This window comes from Nesoenas mayeri, assembly GCF_963082525.1.
Source record: "Nesoenas mayeri genome assembly, chromosome: 22".
Classification (NCBI taxonomy): Eukaryota; Metazoa; Chordata; class Aves; order Columbiformes; family Columbidae; genus Nesoenas; species Nesoenas mayeri.
In genome coordinates, this window is record NC_137572.1 from 5,059,996 (window position 1) to 5,076,207 (window position 16,212).

Here is a 16,212-nt window from a genome sequence, read left to right on the forward strand (position 1 = left end):
CATCTGCAACTCATCTTTCAGTGCGTTTGAAGGTTTCAGTGGAGTTTGTGAGCAGGACCCTGCTCACCCTATGGCTTAGCAGGCAGCCTTGAAGCCTCACCCCCCAGTAAAGCCGGCATGTTAATTTGAGCCCATCTTTAATCAGAGCGGCTCAGTCTCTGCCAGCGTGTCAGAGACTGTTAAGACTTTCAGAGTGAGAGAACCACAAGAACTCGTTGCTAATTACTTTTTTTTTAAAACACTTGTACCGGTAAATTGACATCTGTGAGTCATAATCTCCCTTCTGCTCTGCCGTTTGTGGTCTGCAGTTTGCGCTACCCAAATATAATAAAACATATTTCATGTGAGAACTGATATTCTGTTAACTTCATGCCATGCTGGCATGAGGCTCATCTCGCACCTTCAAGATGCTTTTTATCCAGTCGGTTCCCAGACATCTTTTGGCTTCCTGCCTGTACAAAGCACAACCATGCGTGGCTGTCACCCATTGTGTGACACGACTGTGACTGTACCTGCATATCTGGACGCGCTTGCGGGTGAGAGCTGATCAGGACAGTCTGAGCGGGCAGCAGCGCTGGTGATGGGCGTGTGAAGGTGCGGATGCGAGTGCGAAAGGGGTGATGCGAGTGTGAAAGGTGGTTCATGTTGAGACAGGCAGGGTGAAGGAAACCGGCCTGGTTTTAAGAAACACAGATTTTCAGCGGATCGCTGCGGCTCCAGCTGCACGCAGCCAGCAGCATTTTCTTGTGCTAAAACTGCAAATCCCTTTTCCCTTTCTTGTTGTGGGGCTGGGCTGCAAGCGGAGGTTGTGGAGCTGGCACAGCGGGACCCAACTTTGTCCTGGATGCGCTGAGACTCCCTCCGCTAACTCCATCCCCCCCGTACCCCTCATTACCCTCCATCCCCCCGCATTTCTCGCTTCTCCCGCACCCCGGGGCAGCGTCGGCTCCGCTCCCCGCGGCGCCGGGTGCCGGGGCCGCCTCCGGGGCGGGGGCAGGCGGGTCCCTCCCCCGGCGCTGTCACCGCTCGGGGCCGGCCCAGTGTCCCCTCCCCTCGGCGGCTCAGCCCGGGCCGGGGCGGCGGCGGCAGCGGGGGACGGGCGAAGCGGAGCGGAGTGGCGAGGGAGCGCGGAAGGGGCGGCGGAGGAGCGGAGCGGGAGAGAAGGGCGAGGGAAGGAAGGGGAGAGGAGGAGGAAGAGGACAAGAAGGAAGAAGAGGAGGAGGGAGGGACCAGGCACTCGGCCGCCGCTGCCCCGGCCGCCCCGCTCCGCGCTCGCCGGGGCTCAGCAGCCGCCGCCGCCCCCTCCGGTCCCGGCGCGACGCCCCCACGGGCGCTGCCCCAGCCATGAAGGCGGCGGTGGACCTCACCATCATCAAGACGGAAAAGGTGGACATCGAGCTCTTCCCGTCCCCCGGTAAGCCCCTCGCCCTCCCCTTCCCCGTCCACCTCCCTCGCCAGGGAGCCCTGGGGATCCCGCCTCCCCCTTTTTCGCAGTGCACCCCCGAGTTGCAGCTGAGCTCTGCCCCGCAGCACCGCCGGGGAACCGGCTTCCCGAGCAGCTTGAAGACTTTCCACCTCCCCCCCCATATCCCACTTTGCCTTAAAAAAAACCAACAAAAACACAACCAAAAAAACCGCCGCCCTTCCAGCCTCCTTTTCTTATGCTCAGGCATCCTTGCGGGGATGTAGGCAAACGCCTCCTGGGTGGCAGGAGAGATGCACTCGGAGGGGTCTTTGAGAGAACCCGCAGCCTTTTCCCGAGTGGGTGACCCACAAGCTGTACGTTCCCCCCGTTCCTCGCTGGAAATGCCTCGTGTGGTCCAAGCACTCCTGGTATTTGGGAAACAAAACTCCAGCGGTGGCTCCTCTGGATTTACCACGTTTAAACCAGCTGCTCTGATTTCTTTTTCCTCCTCGCTGGAGAAATGAGTGTAGGAAGAGTGCAGGAGCTCTCAGGAGATAGCAACACGTTACTGCATCGAGACGTGTGGGGTTTTTTTTGTTGTTGCAGCGATAAGTTTGGCTGCTGCTGGCTGTGGTTAACGCTAATAGTTGAGCCTTTACCATAATAAGGGCTGTTATTCACATACTGATGTCGTCTGACTGCCTGCTGACCCTGGCCGCTCAACTGACTCCTGCCTTGCTCAGGCGAGGAAGAGGATGGTGCTTGGAGAGCCTGCAGGGGAAAAAAAACCAAACCCAGACACACAAAACTAAATACAAAACCCCAACCAAACAAAAAACCCAACATTTCTCTTTCTGGGAACAAGGGAGGGTGAAATGAGTCCTGTTGCTTCATCCCTTCCCGCTGTAATTTGCTGGATTTTGTGCAGCACTGGCGTGCTGAAGAAAATCGAATTAGAGTTATGTGTCGCTTTGCCAGTTAGCAAGTTCCTAGGAAATGCAGAAAAGGGGGCTTGAGTCCTGCCAGGCATGGGAAATAGGATGACAGCTGGAGTGCAAGGGAGGCTGGCACTCGGGTTTAAACCAGACGCTTGTGTAGGATCAGCTTGTGTGCAGAGAGCTCCGGTAGGTCAGCACAAGCCTGGGGCATCTGCCACCGATGGGCTGCACAGTGTCCCATGTGGGGAGAGTGACTTTTGCATGGTCCATCTTCCCACTTCAGCTGCACGCAGAGGGGACGCGGTCTCTGGTTATATCTATTTTAGTGGTCTCTGACAGCTGGGCTGAGCTTGGCTTTCAGGTGTGGGCTCAGGAGGACCAGGTTTTAAAACACAGTAAGGATGCTGAGGGTGATTTTCCAAAGCACCCACTGTTAAATCAGAGGCTGGAGGTGAGGGCCTGTTTGTTCCTATGTCCTAAAGCTTTGGTTAAAAGAACATTTACCAGAGACTCATTCCTGTGCTTGTGACACTTTGCTTGCAGGGGAAGAAAATAGGGTAGGCAGAACCACTTGGCCCATTGAGGCAGGGCTGGTGGGCTTTGTTTTTCAGTTCAGGCCCAAGTTTCTGTTTAAATTTACACTTCAGGCATGTTACAGGTGTTTGAGCATTGGATCAATGTCGTTGCCTTGTGCCTAAAGCGAGGACTCGGTGTTTTGCGCTGCCTTAAGTTCATTTTCTTCTCCCCGCTAAAGCTCTGTTGCAGTTTATGCCAGCAACTCGTTTGCAGAGCTGACCCAAAGTCTGAACTTTGGCAGGAAGAGCGCTGAAAAATTAAAAAACAAACCCAAAAAGGTAAAAAAGAGCTGTCTCCCTATCAACTTCAGCTGCAGTCGCTTCTGTTTTGGTGGCTGTGCTAACGCTGCGAGCCAAAAAGGTCAATGTTGTCAATTAGCTGGCTTAACCTCATTTCCCCTCCAACTTTTTTAGAGAAGGCTGAAGCATTCTTGCTCCTCGCATTGATGTTGAGAGGAGTATGGATGCTGGTAGCTCATGTTTCTGGGATACCATGCGTAGAGGATGTAACTTTTCTCTATTCCTGTCTATTTTGGGCTGTATCTGAGGATTTAACTGCTCCGTGGTGGCTCATTCAGCTGTTGGTTGCAGATTTGCTTTGCACGGTATCCACAGGGTTAACCTGAACACAAGGAGAGCGGTTGCAGGCATAGGTTTTCAATTGTGCAAGATGTTTTTATGTGCCAGGTGCTTGATGCCCCGTAAAAAACTGCAGAGATGCTTTGGTTCCGCAGTTCCCCTGAAATCAAACCCCACTCCAACCCACACGTGCAGGCGGCCTCTGCAGGGAGGAGTTCGATGGGATTTGTAGTGTGTCCAAAGGGTTTAAAAATAACCTGCAAAGGATGTGAAGTCGCACAAGGCGTCCAAAGCCAAATTCCACCCCCCGCTGTTGCTGTGTGAGCGAGTTGAGTAGGTCAGGAGCCAAAACACCGGGGTGATGGGTTTCTCATTTAATAGACAAGTTGTATGTGTGCAGGTTTCGTTATAAGGATCTGATAGAGTAGATGGTAACATCACCTCGATTGCAGATATGTGGCTGATCCACTAAGGGGTTGGTAGAACTTGGTTTATCAGCCTTTTTTTTTTTTCAGTCAGTAAAACTCCAAACTGTGCAAAAATCAACCCCAATGGGAACGTAACTTTGCGATTGGTAAACGCTGCCCTCTGCAAATCGATTTATTTCCTCCGGTTCTGCAAAACTTCTTTTACTCTCTGTGGTCAAAGTTAAAAGTGGGTCTACAACCCTTGCTGGGAGCTGGCAGCGTGTAATTAGGACTCAGGTGATAACGATATTTCTAATGAAGCTGGTGACTTGCTGAAGGGCAAGGTGGTGATGCTGGGCATCCCAGGTGAGGCGGGATGCTGCCCCCCCTCCCGCTTCCTTTTTCTGGTGCTTGATTTGTTGCTGCCTGGCATAAAGAGAGGATTTTTGTGCACGTTCAGCGTAGAAATCCTGACACCCGAGGGACAGATGGACCCCGCGTGTTCTGTGCTTCCCATGCGGACCCTGAGGCCAGCTGTGAGACAGGCACGTCGCTTCCATCGGCCTCTGCGTGGGCGGCATCCCAGGGGGGGATTTTGATCTGGCAAGAGCCTTTCCCTCCGTGCAGGGCTTGGGTCAGGGCTGAAGCAAGAGGTTTTTAAAACTGCAATGCAGGCAAATAAGGGAGTTTGCGTTTAAAGCGAGTTTTCTGCAAATGCACACCCTCCTCTGCGATGGCTCGCTGCGCTGAGGTGGCAAAGTGCTTTACGAGTCTGGAAGCATCTTCATTACAGTTTTAGGATGGGATCCTTCATCCTTTATCCTTTCCCATCTTGTTTCCAGCTATACCTTTGCTCCTGGGTCTTTATATATGTGCACAGAATAGAGTCAGAGCAAGATCAGCCCGCTCAAGGGAGCCAGTTTGCTGAGCTGGTTGGAGATAAGTGCACAAAGACTTGGAACATCTCCTCTTCCGAAAAGGAAAGTTTGATCCGTTATCCTTGCACCTCTCTCACCCTCCAGGTTGGTCCCTGCAGCTGTTGCACCTGCTGCGTGACTCAGTTTCCCTGCCGCTGTTAACACACCAGTTTTGTTGGTGCTTTGCGTGGTCACATTTTGCAGGCGGGATGAAAGCAGCAGCGCAACAGCAGCATTTCCCTCTCTGCTTCCAGATGTTCCTTCCTCTGCATCATTTGTACTGGAAGAACATTTACTTATGCTCACCGGGACAGGCTGTGCACACACACACAGTGTTTGCCTGGAAGCCCAGCAAAGCCTGGGCAAAGGAGACAAGCACTGAAAAGTGATTTTAGGGATGCAGAGAATCCACATCCAGCATCTTTCTGACGGCTTTTGCAAAAGGTGAGAGCTGGGCTGTGGATTGCTCTGTGTGGGCATGAATCACCAGCCAACAAGGGCGAGACTTAATAAATCTGAGGGCTTTGGGCTCTGGGCTCCTGTGGCATTTTCGATGCTGATTGCCTGTGGAGGAGGTGAGAATTTGAACTGAAAAAGAGCAATTACCTTTCTATGCGCTCCCAAAATGCCCATTAGTGTGGTATCCAGCGAGGATGGGGGAATGAGAGTTCCCCAGGAGGGAGGGGTCTGTTGCCTCCCCCCCCTTCCATTTTAGTGTCAACTTCTGTCTGCTTTGGGGACAAAGCTGTGAAAAAAGGTGAAAAGAGGGCAACTCCATAGACCTCTCCTTCAGGGATACACCAGCCGAAACACATCCCAGACTTACACCAGGGAGCAGAATGAGATTTCCAAGAACAAAAGAAGCAAAGTCCCCATTCCTTCCACTTTTTCCTCACAAACTCCCCCAAAAGCATGTAACAAGTGTGTAATTACAGCGTTGTGACACGAAGGGGCCGCTAATTTGCCGTGTAATCACGACGTGCCACGCTTGGATAGGCCTTCTAAAATAAGGGATAACACAGTCTCATGGTGGAATGTTGTGCCTGAGCTCTCAAAAGCAGTGGTTGCATCCTCCTGGATGGGCCCTATGGGGTGGCTGAGGTTTGGGGACAGCTGGGACAGGGTTTAGAGTGCAAAGCTTGTGCTGTGGTTGGCCTTTGGGATGATAGTTTGATGCTGGAGGCAAAATAGAAGATGGCTCAGTGTTCTTCACCAGCTGCTGTTTTGGTGAGACCAGACACTCAGGTGTGAGTAAGACCAGACTTGTGTCTGAAGAAGGTTTAGGGGGGGTGTAAATTTGCAGATCTGTCATCCCAAATGGCTCGTTTGGGTTGTAGTACCAGTATCAGGTGGGGTTTTGAGGAAGAAAGACAAGCAAAGAAAGTGTTTTCCTTTTTGCGCTCTCGGCTGGTCCTTGCGCGGGCACAAGGCGAGCAAATAAAGTGACTTAAGGGAGCAAATGTCATTGCTGTCCCCAAATGGATCCAAAAGATGGAGCTGCTGCCGTCTTCCAGGCTTACAAATAAGACCTTTCCTCGGTAGGATGGTACCAAGGAATTGATGTGAAAATGCAAGAGGTGATATGTCTTGAGCATTAAAACACCAAGGGCTGATGACTCTTTGCACTGTGAATTTGGGGATCCCGTGGAAATAAGTGTCGTCCCCATGGGTGCAGGATTGTGCCTCGTAGGTCGAGACCAGACTCCCTAGGTTTGAAGCTTGTCCAAATCAGCAGAACTCCACCAAAGCCGGGGCTAAATGCTCTGATCCAGCATAAAACCTCATCACTGCAGAAGCCAGTGGGACAAATCTGTAGCTGATATAAACTGTACAGCTGTCTCACAGCCAAAAATTGGGCCTGCATCCCCCTTTTTTTTTGTTTTAAATCCACGACATAGTTATGCATCTCAGCCTTTTTGTTCCTCTTCCGTGACTAAGCTGCTCGCTGCCTGCTTCTTTTTTTTTTGCCTTCATTGTGTAGTTTATAATCTTCCAACTAGATACAGAAAACAAAACTGTTTGCAGTGCTGGCCAAGAAGGCTCTGGTTTCCCTGGCATGGAGCCATGCTTACATCTCCAGTCAAAATACTGCTGGTCAAACAATAAATATTTATTGATTCTCCTACAAGCTCCTACATTTTTCCCAGGTGCAGTGGAATTTGGTTGGGGGGAGCACTTGATTGTGAGATGGCTCCAGAGATAACGTGGTCTTGGATGCATAGGTGAGCCTGGCGAAGCTGGGTTTAGTCCTGCACGTCCAGCCGATAAAGCTGCTCTTATCCCCGGGTTTGTGGATTTGTGCCTGTGACTGCTGCAGGTTTTGGTGTAATTATGTGAGAATGTGCCAATCCACCAGTCGCTTTACATGCCGGAATATCTCCTTGGATCCAGGAGGATGCACAGTTTGGTGTCAGGTTCAGAGAGTTGGTTTCGGTTTGTAATTTGGTTAAAAGGCTCAGCCTGCGTATCTGGAATCGGGGAGCACGGAACATTAAGAGGGTGCAAATGTTTGCATGCAAAGCCTGAGCTTCTGCAGGGCCGCGTGTGTCCAGGCGAAGGCAAAACTCTTGGCGCTTGCGTTTAAAAGTGCTCTAAGTTCTGTTCCCTCTTCTGATGTGACGGAAGGATTGTTAAGCCTTGGATGGGGTGGCAAACACCGAGTTCTCCACGTTGCTCTCTTCTTCCTCTTCCCCAGCTACACGTTCAGAGCTTGTTAATGAACAAAATGCCTTTTTTTTTTCGTTTTAACACATGGAGGGGATTTTAAATTGGCTCCACATGGATTATGTACGTTGTCGCACTTTCCCGGAGGGTGATGGCATGAGTAGGAATGCGGGGTTGATGAAAGAAGCCAGACACTGAGTCAAACGCGGAGCGGCTCCCCTCCCCGTGCCCCCCCATCTCATTTCAAATATTTGACATGATTCCAAGGCATTCTTCAGATGGCTGGTGGGGAGCGTTGAGGCCAGTGGGACTTCTTTTAAAAATGCAACGTGCTTTTGGGGCCTCTGACCCCAAAAGGTGTTGAAGAAAGGCTTGGTGAGAGCAGTTTTTTGGGGAAACTGAGGCACGGTGCCCCCGTGATGCTGCAGCAGGGAGGTGGGAGCATCCCCAGCATCCCCAGCCCACTGACGGTTGTGTGTCCTCTTGATGGCTGGAATTTCCACTGGGATGAGACAAAACTGCTGACTAAGGAAAACCTGCCACTGATGTAACCAGTAGAGCCCCCAAACTGGAACCGGACACTGGGAAGCACTTTGGGGTTTGTTTTCTGTTGCTTTTAAAACCCCCACTGTCCATCACAATAATCAAAATGTGGCTTTTTGACCCACATGACAGTGTTTTGTTTTGTAGGTGCCTGCATGTGTTTGTGCAAAACCACTTCATTTTGGTCAGTGTTCTGGAAGCAGCAAAAGTTTCTGTTATTTAGTTTTGAGAAAATGTTTACCAAAACCTGAACCATCAGAAGATGCAACTTGCAAAAGCTGAGTCCTCCTGGCTTTTTCCATTGCAAAATTAAAATAAGATGTAGTGGAACACGTGAAATTTGGGTCATTTTATTCTTCTTTTTTTTTACACGTTGTTGTTCGAGGCTGTTTTAAAATGCAATGTGAAGCGCTTTCTCTTTTAAAATGCTCAAGGTGTGTTACCCAACTTGCTTCGTGTCTCCAGGCCCACGTCATGAGGTCAGTAAATGAAATTTCTCCCCGTTTGCAGGCAGAAATGGGGAAAAACTGATTTATTGAATTCCCAGCATCAGCTGCAGGCAGCAGATGAGCTGGGCAGGTTGGTACCAGCATCGGGGCTCCCCATCCCGCGCCCTGACCCCGCAACGATTCCTGGCCCCATCCTTTCAATGGGATGCATAGAAATTTGGGCTTCAGGCTGTCCCCGCTTCTGGGTGCTGGGAAAGTTTCATTTTGCAGCGTTGGCAGCAGGGTTTTTGGAGCTGTCACGGTAGCCGTGGCCCCGGTGGGCTGGTTTAGTCACTGGGGGCTGGTTTTAAGCAGCTCCAGATTTGAAGCTGGCTCTAAAGTTTGCAACTTGAAAGGCTCCGGTTGTTGCGCCTGTTTTGCCTGCGAGCTGGATGATGTTGCTGAGCCCTGAGCTGCTGAGGCCATATGGATTCTATAGAGTGACCTGGCTGCCCGTCGGTCCTGTTTAAGGAGGGAATGGGGCTTAGTCCTGGGCTAGCCTAGCCTAGCCCTTGCTGCTAGCCCACGCGCTTTAGCATCATTTAGAGCTGCCTCATCCTTGGCTTCCCCAGTTTGCTGGCTGCCGATCCCAAGCACCCATTGAAAGCTGAAGTTAGACCTAAAAAAAATTGAAGATAAATTTAAAAAATAGAAGGAAGAAAGAGGGAAGAAAGCTCAAGAAAAAAAGCCAAGGGGAGGGACAGTGCGCCTTTAAACAGCTGTGTGTAACTGCGCTGCCTAATCCGGTGACTAATTCGGTGCGTTGCAAAGCGCGGCTGCCAAACCAGCCTGCGTCCCCAGCCCAAGGCTCGAGGAGTCATCGTGTCCCCTCCCTCCCTTCATCCCGGGCGCCGTTTCCCCCCCTTCCCTCCACCGCTCCCCATGGCAATTTATTTACTCATCTGGAGGGCACAGCCCCGGCGGTCTCTTGACTCAGCAGTCCCGGGCTGATGGGAGCCGCGGGAGCAAATTCCAGGCAAAGAAATAATCTCATGACTTGTCTCGGAAAAGATTGCTCCCAAAAGATCCCCTTGGGGTCACGGAGCGCTCGGCAGAGCCCGGACCAGGCTCCCCCCATGTCCCCACCACGAGACTTGGACTTTTCTCTCTTGGAAAACCTAGGATGGATTTGGAGATGGGAACCCTAGAGCCGGTGTTCCCCGTGCCCCGGGCATAGGAGTGTGTGGAGCTGGAGCTGCCTTGCCAGGGCAGGGAGCCCAGAGTGTGGGGTTGTGTTGGTTTTTGGGTCGTTCCTCCTTTTTTCTTCCCCCATTTCCCAGGGAGGGGTTTAAACCTTCCCTTCACCCCTAGGCAATTTCAGTCCTTGGGTTAGTGCTTTTGCTCAGACCTTCAGCAGGGCTGGCACCGGGGATGACTTACAAATCATATTTATGCTATTTTTTTTTGCCTGTTGGCTTTTTGTCATCCTACGTGTCTCTCTCTTTTTTTCCCCCACCTCCTCCCAACCCAGAGTCACTCGAGCCCCGTCCTCTTCTGAAGGCGCTTTGGGAGGTCTGGTCCCATGCCCAGTGCTGGGAATGGGGTGGGATCAGACCAGGTTGGGAAACACGGATCTTTGCAAACCTGCTTTTTTCTGTGGGTGGGCAACGGGGAGGCTCGTACCCCTCCAAGCCACCCATCCAGGGCTCTGCCAAAGCTTCCCCGAGCTTATTACGGCTGCCGGAGGATTCCCGGAGCTCCTGGCAAGGGCTCCCGGCTCCCGAGTCGCCAAACGACACCCCCTCCTCCATTTACGTCTCCTCCTAATAGCCTCTTGGCCCGAGCAGCCGAATTCAATCAACCCTTTCACCATCTGCTCCCAGGCACTTCTGCCGGGGCCGGCTCGGGGCCAGCGAGGCTGTAATTCCTTAATAGCTTCCGGATGCTGCGCTCGGGGTGGATGTGAGGGCTGCGGGCGTCTCAGCCTTTCTCTCCCCCCCATCCAACCTTCGCTTGTGATTTCCAAGCTCGAGTTTCTCCTCTGGGCAAATCAAAGCACCTCTTGATTTATCCCTTCGCTCTCCTGTGACATAATCCCCGTCCTGGACGGCCCTTGGCTCTGGGATGGGGATGACTGAAGCTGATGGGGCAGCCCAGCTCAGCTTTGGCTGCTTTTCCCAGCTCACTCCCACCTTCCTCATCTTCCCAGGGCTTAATTTGGCTTAATCTCTTCGTGGTGAGAAGTTTCCTAGAAGTAGGAGCTGGAAAACAAGACCTTCCCAGGGCGGCTGGGAAAACCATTGCTCTAGTGCACGGTGGCACTTGGTAATCAGGGAGTTGTGTGGTATAGCCCAAAAAGGGCAAAGCCTGAAATAAATAATACCCAGAGAACTGTTCCTAGGATTACTCTGGTTTTAATTTGAGGTGCAAGGGACTGGTATGTGTATTAGTGAGGCACAGAGGGAGGAAAAGATGCCTTCAGGTAGGAGGGCTCAGGGTAGTTGCAAGTGGCAGTAAATCCAGTGATGCAAAGGAGTAAATCCATATCTAGCGCAGGGGAATTAGAGGTATGTGGATCGTTACGCTACCTGCCATCTCTTGGCAGCCGCTAGCAGAGTCAACTATTTGCTCTAAAGGGTTATAAATAATTTTCTTGATTAAAATGATTGATTATCCTCGGTCTGATATTATTTAGTCAGAGCAAACAGTGCTGAGATTTACCAGCCGCGCTCTGACCTCCCAACCCTGATCTGTTTGCAAAAAAGCCTGGGCAATAATTTGTTTGATTTCGAAGCTAAATACCCTAATCTCTCCTCTTCTCCTTCGCTAACTGCAGAGACAGCTTGGCCTGATAAGGGAGGACAGACCTAGTGGCAGAAAGGGACGATGTGAGATGGGGACCTGGTGGCCACCAGGTGAGGACAGGGTAAAGCTCTAGGGCTCCTTTTTCTCCTCCGCATGTACTCGCTGGGAAGAGCCGAGACACACCTTGATGTACAGAAAAAGATGCTCTCAAAAGCTGAACATTAGAAGAAATGCTTTTTCTGGGTAAGGCAGCAGCGGCAATCGCTCTGCGATCCTCGGGGGGTGCGATCCGCTGCAACTTGCCTCCTGGCGTTGAGCAATCGGCTGCGGTTCCTCGCCAGCTTGGCTGGCGTCGCCCCAGGGGGAAGGGTTGGCCGGGGAGGCTGCGGAGGTTGGGGTGGGACGGGCGGCAGGAATCTGCAGCTGCGGAGCGGTGTGGCAAGATTCGCCCCCTTAACCTGCCGCCCCAGGGCAGCGTGCGTGCTTGGGGAGGTGACCCGTGGCTGCCGAGCCTCCCTTCTTCGTCATCGGCTTCTGCATCGTTGGCTCGGTGCTCTCTGCATCACGTGGAGGTGTTCTGGGCTTGGGGAGCGCCATAGGAATATCCACGGGGACCGTCTGCTTGCGACTGGTGGGCACTTTAATTGTGTGGGTACCACCAGCAGGGCCAGCCCTTCCAGCTTTGACAAGTGTTTTTGGTTTATGAACGAGGGAGCTGGTGAGGGGAGGAGAGTGGCTTTGACGTGGAGGGAGCTCCAACATCATCTGAGCTTGATGGCACTTCAGGCTGTGTCCTGCCGTGTGGTACCCTCGTGTCCGGTTGAGTCAGCCCGAGGCGAGGGCTAAAGCTCAGACACGGATATCAGTTTATGCAGAACTTGCGCTGAAAAATCAAGTGGAGGTTGGGGAATTCCTTGGGACGGCTGGATCGGAGGTGTTTGGCGTGTCTAATTCCTTCCTGGGGCAAGGAAAATTAAAACCCTTTGTTAGGACCAGTGGAGGGGTTGGGATCTCTTTGTGGAGTGACGACAGAGCCCAACGTGTCTCCAGGTTCCTTGGCTGCGAGGGGACAGCCTGTGCCAAGAGACCTCAGCCTTCCCTTTTCACACACTTCCCATCCTGACAGCGTTTTCCTTGTGCAGTGTTCTGCCAACTAACCTCGACCCAGCCTTACAAAATCTCTCCCTTTTCTGGGAGGTTGTCACGCGTGGTTTGGCAGCCTTGTCCTTCCTCAGAGCAAGGAGGTGTTGGAGATGAATCCCCATTAAGTGTCTCTTCTTATCCCTAGATGATGAAGGAGAGGGAAATTATTATTTGGAAGAGAGAGAATGAGGGCTTGTTTATGTAGAAAGATGCTCAATGTGAAGTGCTCAGGTGTGATTACAGTTTTACTTTTGCACCCGAGGATAAATCGAGGTCAGGGTACTGTGATGCATCCTTCTCTAGGGACAGATCCTCCAGTCACATCGCTTCTTCATCGAAGATGCCAAAAATGGCATCATCAGCCCGAGATTTGGAGTGAGAACAGCAGAAATCCTGGTTTTAACCCGCCTGCAAAGCCACGGATGCTCTCGAGGACGGTGGGAAGCGAGTGGGTGTGGAGAACCTGGAGCGCTCCGGGTTGCTGGAGCCCAGCGTGGCTTTGCTTTGGGAGGGCTCAGCCCGCGGTTTTGTGTTTTCGCGGCTCTGGAAACCTCCGGCGCGGTGAAGCTGGCACGACTGGCCTTGCAGGGCGCCCAGCGAGGAATTTCAAGAGGCTTCTGGTCCCAGGCATGAGCCATTCCAATACCTCGGGCAACCTTCCAAGAAGCAAATGAATATCTAGTTGTTTGTTCGGTGGGGATCGCTGGGGTTTTTGTAGGTTTTTTTTTTTCCTTTTTTCTCATTGCTGTTGAGCAATTTGAGCTTTGCTGCTGCGTCTCGAGGTGTGAGGAGCTGGGTTTTAGCTGCTTGTTTGCAGAGGAGCATCTCTCGGGCGTGACCTGGACTTGCTATTTACACTTGACCTTCTTTTAGTCGGGGCTAGGTGTCCATTACAGGCTTTGCTGAGCCCACCCCATGCCTGTGTGCCTGTGCACGGGGATTAGAGCTCTTTAGCAGCACGGTTAGCGGGGATTAAAGAGAATTATCGCAGGCGAAGCGTGTCTCACAGGTTTGTTGGTGTCCTCCCAGCCCTCCTGAGGAAGGATGGAAGGTAAAACAAGCCTGAAAGTGAGATGCTAATCCTGTCTTGAGAGGGGACAACCCAGCTTGTGTGATGCTCAACTGGGAAAGCAGGAGGGTGATGGGCGATAAGGGTTTACCGGCTGCAAAAAGAGGCTTCGACTTCCCAACCAAGAGCCGTTCGGGCACGTGGAGGTTGTTCCTTGCTGCAGCTCCTGGTACAGAGTGCTGACCTATGAGTTCAGCTTCCGCGCGAGTTTTACATGGGTTTAGTTAAACCCGGACTCTGTCGTCAAGCCAGCGCGTTCAGAAAGGGTCTGCGTGAGTTTTTAATTGTGATGGTGTTGCTTCTAAAGCTGTTTTTGAAACAGCTTCTATGGGGAGGACTTGTATCAAGGTAACATTGATGCTGGAGCTAAACCCTTCTGGACTCGTTGCTTCGTCTTGGTGGAAAAATCTTTTTGCTGACTTGGCTGCTTTGCGCGGTTTTGATGAATGTTGTTAAACCGTGGCCACGTTCCCCAACCTCAGAGGTGGCCACATCTCCCCGGTGCTTCTTTTTATCCGTCTGTGCTTCTTCCAGCAGCTGAGATGGGGGGACAGAGTAAAACCCTCCACCGAGGGAAGCCCCACTTCGAATTGCTGCGCGAAGACGAACTGTACGTCCCGTCCCTGCTAACGCTGGGGGAACTTTCCCGTAATCGCAGCCAGCGTTGACTCAAGCCCTGTGGTTTTGCTTAGCTTGGGTCCAGGGGTTTCTCTCGCGCTTTTTTTCCCTTCCTCACCCCCGCAAAAGGCGGGGAGGACGGAGCGAGCTGCCCGCCGGGCTGCTGCCTCCCTGCGAACTCCTGGGACTGCAGGGGATGCCGCTTTCCCAGGATCTCCATCCAACACCCACATTATAAAGCCAGGAGAGGGAGCAGAAAGGAGCCTGAAGGAAAGCAGCAGGCAGGCGTGGAGGACAAATCTTGTGAGTTTTGTACCATCTCAATTGTAAGTGAAGCATCCTTTTAGCAGCCAGCACTGCTGCCTGGTTCCTCACCAGCTTCAGGATACCCAGGGTCGAAATAAACCCAATTTTCCTCATGGATCCCTCTGAGCATCCTCTTCTAGCAAGCTTGCACTCATGCAAAGGTGTCTCTGTTCTACAGCCAGATGAAATAACTTACCCCAAAAACCCAGCAGAGCATCTTGACATCTCACCTTCCCCCTTCCTCCCTCCCTGTGATGCTCTAAGTACCCGGAGTCCAAACTTTGGAAGAAACACTTTAATCTGCAGTTAGGGAAGACAGTTTTTGGGCCCTTTCTTTAGGGGAAAAGCTCACCCCCATGACACACCGCATCTCCATAAGAAAGCTGCTAACCATCGCAAGAAAGCTGGCTTTGTTGTGCTTTCTGCAGCGCTAAGCAGTGTGGGCTTTCGGTTTCCTCTCTTGTTTTTCTCTTGAAGCCCAGCTTTCATCTCCGAGTATTTATTTTTCACTGCTTGAAGGACAAAAAAAATAGACTTATTTTTCTTCTTCTTTTTTTTAAAAAAAGGAAATATATTTGTTTAAAATTAAAATAGCAAATGTCTGTGCCTTTTATGCCTTGTGCTGCTGGAAGGGGAATCAAATCTCCGCTCCGCACTCCTCGGCATCCCCAGCAAATGCCTCTCGCTGTGCTCACCCCTTCTCCCCATCCATCCTGGCTTCCCAGTTTTCTCTCTGTTCCCTTTTTCCCAGCTTTCTGTCCCACTTTCCCTTTCCCCCGCCCCGAATTTCGCTGCCCTTTTTGTCCAAGGAGCCCTAATTGGAACAGGCCGGCTCCTCTCCTGTTTCCTGCGTGGGAGTGAGAGGCAACGCTTGTGAAAACAGTTCAAAAGTGCAGACAAATTTTTTGCCTAATCCTGCCTAAAGAACAGGGGGCTCTGCTGGGGTTATTTGCCCCCCGGGGTGTCGCTGCTCCATAGCGAGGGGCACCTGGGAAAGGCAAAACTGCCCCGGGGTGGGGAGCGGAGGTGCCTGATGGTGGAAACCTGAGATGGGGAGATGGTTCCTCCACGGTGCTTGTTGGGGAGCGTGGGAAGGGTCTCAGCTCCCAACCGCCCCTCTCCCCACGCCTCCTCTGATCCTGAGAAAGGTTTCTCAGCTGCTGAACCCTGCCAGCTGGGGGACATTAGGGAATCTGCTGTGTTTTAGCTTCCCCCATCACTATTGCTGCTCTGGTTTTGGTCCTCGTGAATGCTGGGATAGAGCAGGAATGAGCTTGGGAAGCATTGGGCTTGGTGTGGGATGAAGATGGGGAGTCTTGGGGCTTGGTGGTCATGGGAAAGATGGTAGGAGAGCAAACCCATGTCCTTCCTTGCAGACTCTCTGTGAAATTCCTGCTCTGTTGCACATGCAGCAGTGAGGGGATGTCCCATGGACACCTCGAGGTGGGACGGCACTGCTGGGGACTCGGAGGACGATCTCAGGACTGAAGTCTCTTGGTGGAGACAGGCACAAATTCCTGCAGCTCCTGGATGCACAGTCCCAGAGAGATGATTCTTCTTGACTCTCTGCAAAAAAACTTTGAAACCAATGTGCATCTTCTCCCAAACTTGTCCCTGTGCCTCTTTCAGGGCCTGAAATCCTCATGGTATCAGGGTGCTGCGGAGTTAGTCTCGAGTCTGGGGAGGATGAGGAGGCTGGGCAGGGCTTTTAGCTGAGACAACAGTGCGTTGGGTTCCTGCCCTTGGTGGGCAGGAGGAGGCAGCCGGGTCAGTCCATCCGTATATCTACAGCTACTGGGGAGAACAGGGACCAGC

The 16,212-nt window shown here is 52.1% G+C and overlaps 1 protein-coding gene across 1 annotated transcript in view; it reads left to right on the plus strand.

Annotated features, from left to right (window-relative positions):
• The first annotated feature begins 1,203 nt into the window (after window positions 1-1,203).
• ETS1 (ETS proto-oncogene 1, transcription factor) overlaps window positions 1,204-16,212 on the plus strand; it is a 35,111-nt gene continuing 20,102 nt past the window's right edge. Inside the window, exon 1 of the mRNA XM_080357922.1 lies at window positions 1,204-1,414. Coding sequence (XP_080214048.1) covers window positions 1,345-1,414 — 70 coding nt within the window. The 5' untranslated portion in view covers window positions 1,204-1,344. The remainder of the gene's footprint in view (window positions 1,415-16,212) is intronic.